Source organism: Symphalangus syndactylus, chromosome X (genome assembly GCF_028878055.3).
Source record: "Symphalangus syndactylus isolate Jambi chromosome X, NHGRI_mSymSyn1-v2.1_pri, whole genome shotgun sequence".
NCBI lineage: Eukaryota > Metazoa > Chordata > Mammalia > Primates > Hylobatidae > Symphalangus > Symphalangus syndactylus.
The window spans coordinates 25,367,405-25,384,168 of record NC_072447.2 but is presented as its reverse complement, the minus strand read 5'-3'; the positions used below and the strand labels follow the sequence as shown (position 1 = coordinate 25,384,168).

At 38.1% G+C, this 16,764-nt stretch overlaps 2 protein-coding genes across 6 annotated transcripts in view; one reads left to right on the top strand and one right to left on the bottom strand.

Annotated features, from left to right (window-relative positions):
* The window catches only part of ARHGAP6 (Rho GTPase activating protein 6), a 523,176-nt gene that overhangs the window by 350,645 nt on the left and 155,767 nt on the right, over nucleotides 1–16,764 (top strand). The window lies entirely within an intron of this gene.
* On the bottom strand, nucleotides 7,946–15,342 carry AMELX (amelogenin X-linked). 3 transcript variants are annotated; one of them, XM_055266928.1, is made up of 7 exons: nucleotides 15,238–15,342; nucleotides 13,861–13,926; nucleotides 11,883–11,930; nucleotides 10,565–10,606; nucleotides 10,432–10,473; nucleotides 9,736–10,161; nucleotides 7,946–8,097 (listed from the first exon to the last, which is right to left on the bottom strand). In XM_055266928.1, exons 2-7 carry the CDS (start codon nucleotides 13,912–13,914, stop codon nucleotides 8,092–8,094), a joined length of 618 nt encoding a protein of 205 aa, XP_055122903.1. In that variant the 5' UTR covers nucleotides 13,915–13,926; nucleotides 15,238–15,342; the 3' UTR covers nucleotides 7,946–8,091. The 3 variants fall into 3 exon arrangements, with proteins under 3 accessions (XP_055122903.1, XP_055122905.1, XP_063491398.1); XM_055266930.1 differs by lacking the exon at nucleotides 10,565–10,606; XM_063635328.1 differs by lacking the exons at nucleotides 10,565–10,606; nucleotides 11,883–11,930.

Here is a 16,764-nt window from a genome sequence, read left to right as displayed (position 1 = left end):
CCAGACTAATCCAGGATGAGCCAAAACATCATTGCTATGGAGTCTCTCTTTGGGTCTCAATCATTGGGTACTATATAATGACTGACGGTTGGGGACAAGGGCATAGGTTGCCCTTTTCCTTAGTATGACAAAGGATCAAGATTCTATAACATCGATAAGTGATTAGGGTAGTAATGTGGAACCACAAAATGTGGTTCAACTCTGTCCTGTGGCCACTCCATGCAGCAAAGACAGATGGCTGGTTCAGAAAACTTTGGTTTTGTTGTTTGCATAAAATAAAGGTAGCATCTGGTGCAAATTTTATTTTTTTTAATGATTCCAGGGTTTTTTCTTTAATGTTTTCATAGAAAGAACCTTAAAACTCATCTTTTCAGAATATTAATTTAGATTGTTACCGAAGTGTTCACAGAGCCTAATTAAATACTTGCTGGTTTCATATAGCTACAAGTAAAAGCTGCTTTGAATCCTTCCTAAACTCATATTGGTTTATTTGGTGAATTGTGTTTTAACATCAAGAAAGTGAAATCATTGGCTTTTCTACAGATTGGTGATCTATTACCTTAAACAACGTGATCAGGCCACATCAATTCATTTGCAAATTTCTTCCTCTCTCTATCATGTGCACATGCCACCATAGGTATAAAGTAATTAAAATACGTATGAATTATTTAGTTTGTTAAAAGCCAAGTTGCTTTTGAAGAAAATTTGCTGCTCTTAGATTGTGATTATTTACAGTTTGTTAGGTGATTTCATTTTGTAGGCATACTTTTTATTGCGATTCTGATTATTTACAGTAATAGCAACTATCAAATCAACTAATGTGGTGGTGATTGCAGATTTTTGGATATCTATTACTGTTTATTGGGAACATTTTTTCACTACTAGAATGGGGAAAAAAAAGCCACAAAAGCAGTAAATCCCATTGCTTTCCAAGTGTCATTGTAAATCCTGTTGATAAGAACTGCACATTTTAGCAATGTTTAATAAGTACTTTAAAAATTGAGAATTGTCTTAAAAGAAACAGATTTTTGAAGTTCTTCTGTTGTACCTACTTCCAGATTAAGAAAAATCATTTGTGGAAAACAAGTTGATCCCAAGTTCCTAATCACGGGGAGAAGATGGGCTTTTGTAAACCTGCAGAGCCTGAATTTGTTATTGCATGCAGCTGTGCAAATTTGCAAACATTTCCTTCCCTAGTCAGGACCATATGGAAGCAGCCAGTTTGGACTGCTGCCTTGATAGCTAACATTTGTACAGGCTGCAGTGCAGGAAGCTACTGGGATATTTGAACTTTGTCGTCTATTTTAATCTGGGCATTAAATGCCAGGTAGAGAGAGTATGCAAGCCAGTTAGTTCTGCTTTAATGTCATGGTAGGGATATATCAGTAGCCTTATTATTCTTGTCATTCTCAGTGAATTTCAGAATGCTGCTTAAAATGGGCTTTCTGTATGTGTTGAGTGTGTGTTCAGTGGGCTGTCTGGGAAGGAAGATAGGGGAGGGCCAAGGCCTGGGTCTCCTAAAACACGTGATTATTTTATTGAACTAATCAGTGAGAGAAAGACAAGGCCTTGTGGTTTCTATGAGCACTGGACTTGCGTTTATTTGTTTTCAATCTATCCTTTGGAACTAGAGAAGGCATGAGGACCATCCATGAGTAGGTTCACACTCAAAGCTGGGATAGATGGTCTTACCCTGGTTGCCATGGCAATATTGTCCTAGCGTAGGGGATACTTGCCTATGTTTGTAGCTGTCTCCTTCCCATCTTTGGCAGTTTAGCACAAGAGGAAACTCCCTCATGCAACTACAGAGCATTTAATGAGTTAGGGATTCTTCATTTTGAGTTACAGTTAGCTCTCTAGTATATTTTTGGGAGGACAAATGGGCAGGAAAAATTAAGTCACAGGAGACAAGCTTCATGACTCTAATGGAGTTGAATTTACATTTGCCATTAAAAATAGCCATAGGTTGTTTAATTAGAATCCTAGAGGCGGATGACGAATTAGTTTATCTTTCAAATTGTACTCATCAAAAATGGGGCAGTGTGTGTGTGTTTTAAAAGAGCCTAACTTCTTGTTAAAATTTAAAGTTCAACCCCTCATTTGTAAATTGGTGATAGAGACAATTCTATAACGTTGTGAGAATTAAATGAGCTAGTACATGTCATGTGCCTAGAATAGTGCCTGAAATATAATGAGCCCAGTAAATGTTCAGTGTTATTATCATCATTACTTTTATATTACAGCATCCTGGGTGTTTAATGCTAATGATAGCTCATCGAGCAGATATTAAGCATACTGACCAATTTCCAGGTATTTTTCTAAATCTGCCTCAAGGAGCTTGCCAGCTAGTGGGGAGACAAAAGTAGAAAGAAGCAGTTGTTTGAAACAGAGGCATGGTCAACATATCCTGGGAAACCTCTGAGCCTGTGCACTCCAGCCCTGTGGACTAGCGAGAGAGGTTTCTAGAAGAGGTAACATTGAGGTGATGGTCATTGATGGCTGCTCCCAGATGTGTGGATATGGGGGCAAGGAGACAGGGGAACCTCACTTCCAGGAGTGCCAGCCAACGTAGAGCAGTGAGAGAAGATTTCCAGAAGAGGTGGCATTGAGGTGAAGGTCACTGATGGCTGCTCCCGGATGTTTGGGATACAGCAGCAAGGAGGCAGGGAGATCCTCACTTCAGAAGTGCCTTGAGTTGGTTATTTGGACAGATAGGGTGTTCGATGGCCTGGGTCTGTCAGATATTCTCAGCTGCCCAAGGTCAGTGCTTAATCGTCTCCTTTCCTTGCAATACACTGCTTTATATTCTCCATGGCTGTAGGGGTTTTATTCTGTAACAATTTTGTAACAAAAACTTCTTAATCAAAGGAATCATTCTTTTGGAGAGTGGTGGTTCTGAAAATCATGAGAATTAAGGCATCTTAAATTACTGCCCACTTTATGGACAGAACCACTCATTTCTCATTATTCTGCCAGATCCAAGCAAATCTCAGAACAGAATTTGTCCCAGACTAATTGAATAACCTTGAATTCAGTAGTTACACTCATGGCTAAATTGATTATTTTCTCCTCTTTATCACTCAGGTAGACACAATCACTTTCAGAGGTTCTTCAGTCTGATTTACAATTAGCTCCTTAGCACATCTTTGGAAGGTCAAACAAGCAGGAAAAATTAACTCACAGGAGACAAGCTTCTTGTAACCTCCCAAGAAACAAATAACGCACTCACTTCTAAGTAAGTTCTGAAGAAGCAAATAACTATTCTAACTACTGTCAGACAGTTTTTAAAAATTTTGTTTTAATTTACTTTTTTTATTTTATAGATTTAGAGGGTAGACATGCTTTCTTACATGGATATATTGTGTAGTGGTGAAATCTGGGCTTTTAACAGGATAGTTTTGATTTAGAGACATTAGCTGACCTAATTACGGGACAGCACTTTCTTTATTTTGCAAATTCTCCTTAACACCCCTACCACTCCCCAAGCTGTTTTGATTTGTTTAGATCCCTGTTGTGACTCCAGACATTGCCAAAGGTCCCCTAGGAGACACAACTGTACCTGCTTAAGAACCACTCATCTAGAGGAAAACGGTTTGGTAAAGGCCGGGTGCAGTGGCTCGCGCCTGTGATCCCAGCATTTTGGGTGGCCAAGGCGGGCAGATCAGGAGGTCAGGAGATTGAGCGATCCTGGCCAACATGGTAAAACCCTGTCTCTACTAAAATAACAAAAAAATTAGCCAGGCATGGTGGTGCCTGGCTGTAGTCGCAGCTACTCAGGAGGCTGAGGCAGGGAATCGCTTGAACCCGGGAGGCGGTGATTGCAGTGAGCCAAGATTGAGCCACTGCACTCCAGCCTGGTGACCCAGCGAGACTCCGTCTCAAAAAAAAAAATAAATGAAATCAAAATAAAAGAAAGAAAAATGAAATCCTTATAATGTGGAATTAGCTGAACTGTGCCAATGCCAGAGTGACAAGGGAAGGGTCTGAGTTGGGAGTCACAGTACACAAAGGCTCAGCCCTAGAAAGAAGGTAAAAGGAAGACATGCAGAGAGAGGTGGTCTCAAGTTCTAGCCTCCACCTAGTGGAGCGCCCCCATGACACTTGCCTGGTGTTGCTCTCCTGTTACCCTCAGAGTGGTGAATTGAGGATCAAGGCTTGTCTTGGAGGCAGCAAAGAACAGTGTCTGGGGATATCAGGTAGGAGAAGGCAAAGATCATTTAGGGTCACAATCAGTAAGGGAGGTGTTCAGGGGACTACATTGTCAGAGTGCTGCACTGATAAATGACAGACATGGGCCGGGCACGGTGGCTCACACCTGTAATCCTAGTGCTTTGGGAGGCTGAGGTGGGCAGATCACTTGAGGTCAGGAGTTCAAGACCAGCCTGGCCAACATGGTGAAACCCCGTTTCTACTAAAAATACAAAAATTAGCGGGATGTGGTGGCTCACTCTTGTAATCCCAGCTACTTGGGAGGCTGAGGCTGGAGGATCACTTGAACCCAGGAGGCAGAAGTTGCAGTGAGCCAAGATCATACCACTGCACTCCAGTCTGGGTGACAGAGCAAGACTCTGTCTCAAAAAAAAAAAAAAAAAAAAAAAAAAAGACAAACATGATGTACTTCAGTGCCTGTGGCATCAAAAACTTCCATGTCATATCCAAATTTTGTATCACTCCTGCTTCCAACTGGGTAGTGTTCTCTTTGGGAGTCTACAGAGGCAGGACAAAGCTCTCTTTCTGATTCTAAGAACTGTAGCTAACATTTATTGAGCTTGGGGCTCATTAACATGAAAAGACTCAGAGCAGAGCATCATATTAGTACATTTTATAGACGAGTGTACTGAGCCATAGAGAGGCCAAAAAAATTGTCCATGTTTCCACAGCAGATAGGCAATGGTCATGATTGTGAATCAAATGGTTTGGTTATGGAGGCTGCACCCCCTACCACCACACTGGAAAGCCATCGTTGTGCTTCTGTGGACACTTAACTGACACCCCCAGTGACTGCACATTCCATGGCCAAATATGAAGCATGGAAAATTATTTGGAGAGGCAAACAAAATCTGGCTGTTTGGAGGAATTGAGATTTTAGTATTGTTCATTTTTAAAATTAATAGTAAAGTGAATTCTGGGTCCTGCGGTGTTTTTGTTGACCATAGGACAATGATATTTGCAAATGGGCTTTATTAATTTAGATTTTGTGATAGAGGATTCAAGTGTGATTCATTGAGGTAAATGTTTTGAACCCAAATGACCACTCCTTTCTTCTCTCTTCAAATCCTCACCACTCCCAGCCCAATCTTATTCCTCAATAATTATTTATCGTCTGGAAGAGTCAGGTGTTTCAAATGAGGCCAGCATGGACTTTTCCCAACAGGGATGTATTTTTTAATATCTAAATGTCAGCCTATGGCCCTTGCTGATAAGGCTCCAGATCAAATAGAGGCAAAAGGAATTGAAAGCCAAATCACAAAAATAAGTAAAAACTCCAACTAACAAGAATTTCACAACAGGCATAAGCTGATGACTATTTTATTAAACCAATGTGGAGTACTACTAAATGCTACTATGTTCTGGAAATGTAGGAAATTGGTTGAAGTCGTTTTTCTCTTGTTAGTCTCATGTTAAGCTGTTCATAGTAGGATCTCTTGGGTTATTTTTTCCCAATTAATACAGTTGTCTACTAATTTATTTTCTTTTTAAAAGTCTTGGCCTTAAACTCAGTCTTGGTATTTTCAGCTGTTGTTTACTACCAAAGGAAAAACTTCAGATTTAGAGAAAAGTCTGTATTTTTATTTTGTGTGGAGTTGAGAAAGGGGATGTTAAACTTGACATTGCTTGGAAATGAAATGCACAGTTTGATCATTTTTTTCTTGACATTATTTTTATATTGGAAGAACTGTAGTATGTCTTGGTGGTGATAATGAATACCATAACCACATAATCATTCTCTAAATGATTGTAATGGAAAGAAGTTTTATTTAAAATTTGAAGTTACTCAAATGGCACATGTCTCCACATGTGTCTTTTTACTACAGGTGAACCCAGAAGGCATGCGTGGTTATGGGTGTGTGAGTGTGTGTAACGTGAATGTGTGCCTCCCTCTATGTTATGTTGTACTATTAGTTTGAACCACAAAATAGAAAATAATGTAAATATCTTCCGAAGTCTGGATATACCTGAACTCTGGATTTATCTGTTCTAAATGAAAGCTAGAGGGGAAACCATTTTAGTATGTGAAGTTTGGCCTGAGGAAGAGAATGGCACTTCTACAGTTCTTAGAAAATTCTCATACAGGATCAGGATTACTGGCATGCTTGGGGAACAACTTGCTGTGGGTAGTTGAGATTTTCAGTTTCAACCAGCAAATCTGTTTTGTTTCATATTTTGTTTAAAATATTTGAATTAATAAGAATTATTTTTCAACTTCAAGAAGTAGTACATAGAGTAATGCTGTCTGATAAAACTGAATGGTGATGGAAATATTCTGTATCTGTGTTGTCCAGTATGGTAGCCACTAGCCCCATGTGGCTATTTAGCACTTAACCTGTGTCTACTATAACGGAGGAATTGAATTTTAAGTTTTATTTAATTTTAATCTATTTACATTTAAATAGCCACATAGGACAGGACTACCATATTTGACAGTGCAAGTATAATTACCAGTTAATGTATGTCTCTGGTTTGAAACATTCCACTGTATTATCACATTACATATCTGAATTTTGATTTGGAAACTGTGGCTGAATGCTGGGATTGATTCCAGCTCTGCCAACAGGAAAGGAGTGGTGAGGAAAGCTGTCGGACAGCTAGCCAAGGATATTTGCCATATTTGCCAGAGTATTTTGACTGTACTTCTGTCATAGTGTTAATACCATTTGGCCTTTTTAATTGTTATTTGTGGGCTTATTTTACCCCTTTGGTAGATTCTAGATTCCTTAAGGATGGGGCCTTGCTCTTTTCACCAGCACATGGAATAGTGCCTTGCCCTAGAGTGTGCTTAATAAATATTGACTCAATTGATTAGAATTGGTCCATGCCAATTGATTAAAAGCTTTTCTACCTTTAAAAAATTGAATCTAAATTCTTTAAAATCAAGTTATTTGTTTGACTATTGACACCCTCCCAGTAAAGTTATGTTTATTCATTCCAGAAAATGATTAAGGGGACTTAATCATAAAGGTACTGGAATAAAGTTACCATGGGTTTGTGTAATATAAACCCTGCAAAGACTGTTTACAATTCTGTGTGGGTGTAGGAAGAAAAAAGGATTCAAATATAAATATGAGTGGGAAAGAAAACTTGTTTTGAGTCCATTTTATGCATTTGTTAACATTTTGAAGACTATGCAGTACAATTTATCTTAAAGTTATGAGGTGAAAGAAATGACTTGTATTTAAAATCACTGCAATTCTCTATTTGAAGCTCCATTGATAACATTTTTTGGGGAAAACAAATTACTTGAATAACTTTAAATTCAGTACATTATTATGCATATCACATAATTTCATTTAAAAATCTTTTTCCATAGAATGAGATCAAAAGACCAGATTTTGATTGCCAATGTGGTGTGAAGTATAAAGCAAGTGTTCCATGTCCTATTTTGTTTCATAATATAAACATTCTTCAAAAGTTTATCTTTCTTAATGTAAAGAATTTTTCATATAAACTTCCCTTCATTTGGTTCAGGTTTTAGTTATTGTACATGTTCATAAGTTTTCATTTTATCAACTGTTTTAACTGATGTATAAACTTTGTTTTTTAAAAAAGATTTGAGATAGTATAATTTAAATTTTCTCTAAAAAGAAATATATTCCTTATTTGCTTGCCAAATGGTGAATTTGTATGACTAAATGAGCAGTTCCTACCTTATTCTAGAGTAGTCATTCATAATATATCATCTCAAATGATAGGAAAATTTAAGTTTCATTCAACACAAAGACATGAATGATTTTTAATGCATTTTATTGTCTGCTAATGGTGCTTTTTTAGTTACAGAATTTGCTAAGTAAAGTGATTATAAGCAAAAGTCATGTGTTCTTGTGTCATTCCTGAAAGCATCTGAAGTATTCATTCCCCTCATCTTCTGATCTTTTAATCCTGAAAAAAAATTGCAAAAGAACAGTTAAAATAATTTAGAAATGTTCCTAGTGAGTACCATTTACAATAACCTGTCTGGCTTCAGTTTTGTCAAAACAATGTACAACTATTTAAGTTGAACTCTATAATTTCTGAAGTTTCTTTGTTATTTCGTTGTCATTAGATATTAGATGTCCATGAGGACTGCTTCCACCTTCAGGGCACTTAAAGCCTATTATTTTATAATAAAATAACAATTGCTACCTTTTCGGGGGGTACGTCTTGCATGTCAGGCTCCAAGCTTATGACGCTATTTTGTTTTCCATAGAACAACTCTAAGAAACTATCAATGTTTATACTCAAATTTTACACAAAAAGAAACTGTGTTTTAAAGAGTTCAAACTATCCGCCCGAAGTCACCTTTCCATAAATAGCTTTGTCAAGATGTGAGCACATTATAAAGTTCATGGTATTAATTATTAATAAAGAGACAAATAAATGCATTTTCTATGTACAGAGAGAACATGTTCCTTGGACTAGAATAGCCAGTGATAGGCACCAGATTAGTTGGGATTCAATCAATTTTCAAAAAATTCTGCCCCATATTTTCTGTAAACATGCTCACAATTATGAAGCCATTTATGACATATATTATGATTTTTTTAAATTCAGAAACTGTGGTATTTATAATTGGACAGAGACTTGAAAATAATCTGATTTTGTCATTTTCCCCCATTTAAAAGAAAATAAAACACCCATACATTTGAAGTAACTTTACAATACTGCCTCCTCTTTGAGGGCAAAGCCAGAACTGGAACCTTTGTGTCCTGGCTTCTTATCCTGGTCATTTCCACCTCACTTCTCTCTTCTTCTCAGTAGCAAATCATGAATAACATGTATAAATTGGAATTACAGTTGGATACATATACATGATAGGATCACATAATCTCATATACATAGAAGTAAGACTTTATGGATGTAGATTAAGGTTGTTTTGTTGACTATTCCCATTCATTTGTAAGAGCTATCTGTAATGGAAGATTTAGTGCTAAATTGCAGTAACTTCTTGCTAAAAGCTTAATCATCTGTAGAATCCCAGTACAGAAAAGGAATCTAACAGTATGTTTAGTTTAGCCGTCTCCAAGTTAGATTGAAAACTACTGGAAACGGGGAATCTTCCTGTAGGTTTTTGAAGAGATTTCCCATCTACCTTTTGTAGCCTGTTCAGATATTTGCACTCTCAAAATTACCCGCTCCCTCTTTTCTTAAGCCTTCAGTGCAACTCTAGCCTATTCTTGCTAGTCAAACCTTTGAAATATAAGGAGAACTGATATTCCCTTATACTGTTGCCCTTAAAATTCATGGGGTTTAGTAATATATATTTCTATTAATGGGTTTTGGTAATATATATTCTGGTAGAAATTCAGTAATAGTAAAATTGAAACCTACCATAAAAACTGTGGTCTTAATTACCAAGCCATTTAGATGAATTTGTTTTTAATATAAAGGTATAGCATATTGCTTGAACTAATAGAATCATAGACCTGTAACTACTACAACTCTAGGCCCTTGGTTGTCGGAGACCTTAGAACTCTGGGGCCTATTTTGCTGCACCATTTTCACAGGATTTGCATTGTAGTGGCTTCAAAATATACTCACCACTTCCTCCTGCTTGGTCTTGTCTGTTGATGGCCAAGCTTCCAGAGTCAGATCAGGAAGCATGGGAGGCAGGGGCTGCATGGGGAACATCGGAGGCAGAGGTGGCTGTGGCGGCAGGGGCTGCATGGGGTGCACAGGTGGCTGGGGCTGCATGGGCTGGTGAGGCTGTGGCTGAACAGGCTGGGGCTGGTAGGGCTGCTGGGCGGGCGGAGGGAGGTTTGGCTGGTGGTGTTGGGTTGGAGTCATGGAGTGTTGGCCAGGAACGGGCATCATTGGTTGCTGGGGGATCACGGGCTGCTGAGCTGGCACCACTGGGATGTGGTGATGAGGCTGCAGGGTGTGAGTCGGGGGGTGCTGTTGGGACAGCACAGGGATGATTTGGTGGTGCAGCCATCCACCCATGGGCTCGTAACCATAGGAAGGGTACTGGTGAGAAACAGAGAGGCAGGTTTACCATTGGCTCAGGTGACTCCAACCAGAGAAGCAGCAGTGTTTTCTTTGCCATTATGGCTATAGGAATATTTTATTCATTTTTCCTTTGCAAAAATTTGTAACTGTGTACACAGATATGATTTTTTACAAACTAAATTTCCCGTTAATGTCTGTATGTGGGGTAGACATGATATTTCACTTAATATGGGAATTTTAATGCATGCCTAATATTTTCAGGGAATAAAGAACAAAATGTCTACATACCGGTGGCCTTATGCTCTGGTACCACTTCAAAGGGGTAAGCACCTTAAGAAAAAAAGATATTAGAACCCATTTGATTTAATTTACTTTCATCCAATAGAGAAACTCACTGATGCAGTATGAAATATAGACTCACTAATGTAGTCCTGTCAACATTGATAGCCTGAGAATGTGAGTTCTACAAAAGAAAGAAGAAGGTAAACATTTGTTGGGTGCTTCCTGTGTGTCAGGCACTGTGTTTACATCCATCACACACATTCTTCATCTTTTCTCATATGCTAGGAGGCAAGTATTATTACTCTCACTTTTTAGATAAGGTCATGGGGAGTTAAAGAGATTCATTAACTTGACTGAGGTTACAAAGGGAGTAAATCTGTTTAATTCCGTAGTTCCTGCTTTTCATTGTAAGAGCAAAACAAACACAAAATTATGACATAATAATATGATATAATGTTAATTTCATTTTTTTCTTTGATGTCACAATGGGAAAAAGAGAGGTGCAAACACTGTCCCTCATCCTAGAAACACAGATTGACTGATTAGATGTGTCAATCTTTTAGGTTTAAAAGAAAATCTTGCCTCAAAATCTTACTAACATTTGTCTTCAGCTTTTGTAAGTAAATAAACTCATAGATTGTTACCTGAACCTGTGGGAGAAGTAAGAACTTTTTTCCTTTCTGAACAGTATATATACTTGGTTAGCCTTAGGTTTGAGGATTCCTCATATAGTAATACAGCATTTAATCGATACAAAAAATAATTAGTAACCTTGCTCATATTATACTTGACAAAGCACTTTTCATATTCATTAACTATATTACTCTCCAAACAATATTTCGAAATATGGTTGTTATAATTATTTCCTTTCTCCAGATGAGGAAACCAGGGTTCCAGAAAGAGGAAATGATTTGCCCAAAGTCACACAGTTAGTAAGAGGTTGAGGAGAACCTCAAACCTGATGTCCAAAACTCATGCATTCCGTTGTTCTGTGGAGTCTCTCCTATACCACTTAGTTACTAATATTTCAGCAGAGGCAAATGAAAGACACACATAGAGTGTGACTATCTTAGAATCAGGAGTTTTTTGAGCTGGAAAGAGTCTTAAATAACATCTTACCTAATCCTTACATTTTACTAGCTGGGATAGAACCAAGCTGGTCAGAGTTTACTTTTTGCCCTACCATGTAGCCTCCCTGAGTAGTGGTTCATGATGGGTAAGCTTACGGCCATATTTAGGAGGACAGACTGAGTCAGAGTGGCCAGGCAGGAGGCTGCTGGGACGACACAGGCTTGAGGCCAACCATCAGAGCTTAAACTGGGAAGCTGGTGGTAGGAACTGTAAAATCAGGACCGCTTGAGAAACATCTGGGATAAAGAATCAACACACTATTCTTTACAGAGCCCAGGGCATTGTTAACGCAAACAATGGTCAAAATTAGTAAAGAGAAAAATTACCTCATAGCTGAAGTTGATATAACCAGGGTGCCCAGGATGAGGTGGTAGCTTTTATAGGGAGGAGGGGAGGAGAATAGAAAGAGAGAGGAAGGGAGAGAGTGAAGGAAGAGAAGAGAGAGGAAGAGATTAAGTCAGTATGCAATTGTTCACATTAAAGGAGACTGAAGCTACTTTAAAAAAATCTATGTAGTGCAGAATATACTTGAGGTCTGTTTTTAGTTTGAACAAATGTGCTGTGTAGAAGAGGAGACCTCTTATTTTAAAGAGGTTCAGAACAGCTAAATGACTGTTCCTGGGGTTGTAGCCTTATGGTTGGAGACCTGGAAGCAGAAACCAGCACAAATTTATTCTCCAGTGATCTTTGGACAACATCCCACCCCCACGCCCAGTGTTTTCAATGAATTCTACCCTATCCTGCCCAACAGTTTACTTGCTGATAAAACTCACCCCATATTGGGGAGAGAAGTGTGTTTCTCTTACACAATAAATCAACAAGGAGAGAATTGTCTCACAAATATTCCCTTGTAGATCAGGAGGTGGTTAAGTATTTTTAAGTATCAAAGGGATTTCTCATAATTGACATGCAAAGTAAACAACACTTCCATACAACAAAAGAAGCCACAAAAGAAACCACAAGGTGGGAATTATTGATGAATGCCAGAACAAGATGAGTGGAGCAAAGTGGAAACATTATAAATCCCATGGAAAATGAAAGAATTGATTTATGATGTTTAGGCCGATCTTTTTTTATTATTCTGCCAACGGTTTTATGGCAGAAAAATTTTAAAGTTAAAAGTAAAAGGCCACCTGAATGATGATCTGAATCAGGACTGTCTATCCTCTCAAAAGTGGGGGCCAAGTGTCTGGTGCCTGTGTTGTGGAACTCTGGTTGTGCCTGGGGTCCAGGGAGGAGAGACGGTCATGCAGAAAATCTCCCTCAGACATTGGCCTCATTTAGGATTGGCTCTATTATATTCTTTAAAAATGCTCACATTTCATGGGAAGGTTTATTCACTCTCATCTGGATGTGAATGGTTTTAGTCAGGTCCTATACCCTCTTGAACAATACTATCTTAGAGAGTGGGAAAAGGGCTGAATTTGTAAGGCAGGGACCCCTGAGGAAACTAGGAATCGCTGCAATGCAGGATTTCAGGAAGTCAGAGCACAGAATCTTGGTTTTGTGGATGAGAGAGGAAGAGAGGAGGCAGGGGTGCAAGCTTGCTGGCTTCTGGTTGTATCAACTGCTCTTTATTCCACCAAAAGGCAGATGCAGCCTGCTTGGCGTGCATGTGATCTAAGTTCTCTGCCCTTATGCACCTGTGTCCAGACAGAGTGGGTCTAATGTCCTGATGTTTAATACATTTGAATATAAAATATATCACTATGTATTGGGTGTAGGCAGGATCCCGGGCAACCACAAAAAAGTCACATACTTATCAGATGTACCCAAAGAGGTGGGGCCTCTGAGAACAGGAAGGTGGCTCAAAAAGTGGATTCCTAACACAAAAATCTTACCCCCTGAGGGGTAACAGCAGCAATATGTGAAGGGCAGGAAGAGATTTGGAATCTTGAGAGGAATTGGGTTTTACACAAAACTGGCATCTCTGTAATATTTGTCCAAAGCTGGTTAAGCACTTTCTCTGGAGACCTTTCAAGGGTCCCTTCCAAAAGCTTCCTCCATCTAGAGATGGGTGGTGATATTTACAAGCTAACGGTTCCAAAAGAATCTCCTGGGGTGCTTATAAAAATGCAGAGTCCTGGGCCCCGCCCCAGCTGTACCAAATCAGAATTTTTGGTAGAGGCATTTGAGAATATATCTTTTTAAAACAAGCTCCTGAAGTGTTTCTTCAACCCGGAGACGTATGAAGACATCTGATCTCATACTGTTTTAAACCCTAATTTCACCAACTATGGGCAGACTTTTATGTCCAAGCTTGTGAAATTGGACAGTGACTTATGCAAGGGGTGTTTTACTCACAGGCATGGCAAAAGCTGCTCCCAGGAGGCAGGCAAATAAAATCCAGGTCCCCATTTCTTGATGGTTCTGAAATGTAAGTCAACATCCGCTTTTCTTATCTCTTCTGAAACATGGATGTAATGAATGCTCCATAAAACACACATAATCTACATTAGTCTATTGCTAGTAAGAAGGATGGAGCCATTCTTTGTGAATTTACTTCAGTCATATGTGATTTCCAGCTCTCAGCCTATTTCATTGTTTCTGGAGTCACGATAGTGATAAAGATGCATTTAATTTAGGTTGGGGGCTAAACAAGTTACAGGGACATGAATGATCTATCCTCATATGACTTTGCATGCCATTTTCCTATGCCTATACAGCCCATAGTCATAGAAGCTAAATTGTATTTATAATTAATGATTAAAGGAATAAAGTTGGCTCTAAAGGTTGGGAAGATCATCAAAGTGCGCAGTATTTTATAATTTTAGAACAAGGAGGCACAGAAATGTCTCCTGCACAGTCTACCTGGGCATTGCTACTGTTAAAAACAAGGACTAATCATTTGAGAAAATATATTAATTTGCCAAGATAGATTTTAGTTCCAGAAATTCCTATCTACAGAACTTCAGGTGAGACCCTCCAGTAACATCTCTGAGCTCCAGATTGTGGAGCAAAAGATGTGGCTGAACCAACAGGAGAGGATGGTACTAATTTTATGTGATTCTTCAGTGAATTTTGAATACTTTCTCCCTAAGAGGTTTCATTTTCTTTCAACGGAATCTTCATTTTGTTTGATGTTGCACTGTAATTATTCTATAAATAAGACCCTTGGGACATTAAGCAAAACAGGTCCTCCTAAAATGTGCACATTGATTTGTGGCTCAAATTATTGACCAACTGGGAAAACTGTCATAAGAAAGACCTTAAATTTTGTATAAGAAGTGAATATTACATGTAATAATGCTGTCTATGAAAAGTACACTGAAGTTTTCTAACTCCTAAATTTGTTTCTTGTTTGTTTGGGTTAATGAGAAAGAACACTTCATTGATTGTTCTATTTTATGTAATTAAATGAAAAGCTTTTCAAAGTAGTAGATCACAGCCTGTGAATGTATTATTTTTACTTTAATCGATAATTAATTAAAATAAATATTTTACTATGAAATGTGGCCAAGAAAGGGCTTTGGAATTAGACAAGCACTTTGTTGCGTTATAAAGTTAAAAAAAATCATTTCAGTAATCAGAGTCTAATTTAATTATGGGCCAACTAAAAAGTAACTATTGATGGCATATAGTATTAGAAATGTAGGATACATTTATATCTTTTAAAAGAAATGCAGAGAAAGAAATAAGCACAATAAAAAGGATATCAAATTATAAATAAAATCCACATACCTTCGAATGTATTCAGTGCAAGTTTCTGTTTGAAACTCAGGGATGCTTAATCCTTTAGATTTCTTCCAACTACAAGCTCAATTTATATCATTCATGGCATCTGTAACAACCAATCCGGTTTCTAAAGGAAAAATGTGTTGAGTATAACTAAAAATCCCTGTATCATGATTTTTTAGAAGCTATGATCAGACATAAGGCTGTATGTTGTGATTAGTGCATATGGAATCTTTCATTATGGGCAATAATAGGTTTAACAGGCAAAGAGTTTCATCAGGCTATTTTGAAGTCAGCAAATTAGTTGACTGCACATGTTGATATATTCAGATTTATTTTTAAAAAGCTGCTCTGCCATCGCCTTTTCCTCAGTTCTAGCAAACAACATTGTTCTTTACAAAAATCAAGCTAGGTGGTTGACATTCTCTAGTGTAATCTGGATATCCTCCAGGATTTTTCCAGCCCTTTCAGATCAGGAGAAATTGATTCAAATTCCCATTTGGGTAAAACCCCAAAGCTCTCTCTAGTATCTCTCTGAGGAATTATAATTTTGAGATCACCACTGCTCTATTAACTGCTTCCATTGAAGGTACTTTTCTCTGTTCCCTTTGGCTGCTCCTTTATCACCACTCTGGTGTCCACCAAAACAGGGGACAAAGCCCCTTCTCGGCCCCATGCTGAAACCCATCTACCATAAAAACAATCAGGAACTTAAGGTTCTTGCAGTAGCAAAACTTTTACTGATGATCTATACTACAAGGCAAGGAGTGCACACCAGACAGCACATTTTAAAGTAAATTTTGTTTTTTACAAACAAACTCATGTCACAGGGGATATTGTCCTTTGCCTCCCATCTCACAGAGCAGCTTGGCCTCTCAATATGGCGGCCCTTCTTTGCCTACATCCTTCTGGCCAAATCCCACTTTTTCATACAGGCAAACCCAAATTCCTCTCTGTTTTTCAGAGTCTCTTAACTGTCTGGCTAGCTACTTTGTTTCCATGTTCTCAGCAGCCTCTCCTTTCCCTAAGCAATAACCAAAGCTATTCACTTTCTAAAAGAAGCTCTGATTATCTACCTATGAAATTCATGTGTGTTTTACCCCTCTACCTTGGTATAACATGTGGATTTATTTCTTTTATTCTGGAATTTGATTAGATTGATCTAATTGAGCAAATTTGTAATTAGTGGCAGGAGCTAACTGATGAGTTGTCCATCAATATTAGATCAATAAAGGAGATACTGAATATCTACCCAGATACAGTTGATGTTATACTTGGATCTCTTTGAATACTCAAGTAATACTTATAAAATTTGTACATATACATATGTTTATCTGTATATATACAAATTACTTAGCCTGTCTGAGCCTCAATTTCCTGATATGTAGAATGGGAATAATAACAGAACCTAGCTCAGGGAATTAGTATGAAAAGTAGATGAGTGACATCTCTGGGGAAATGGCTATTTATTACTCTCCCCAACCCTGTCAGCTGGCATACAGCAAATGTTTAAAGAATGCTAATAAACAAGAT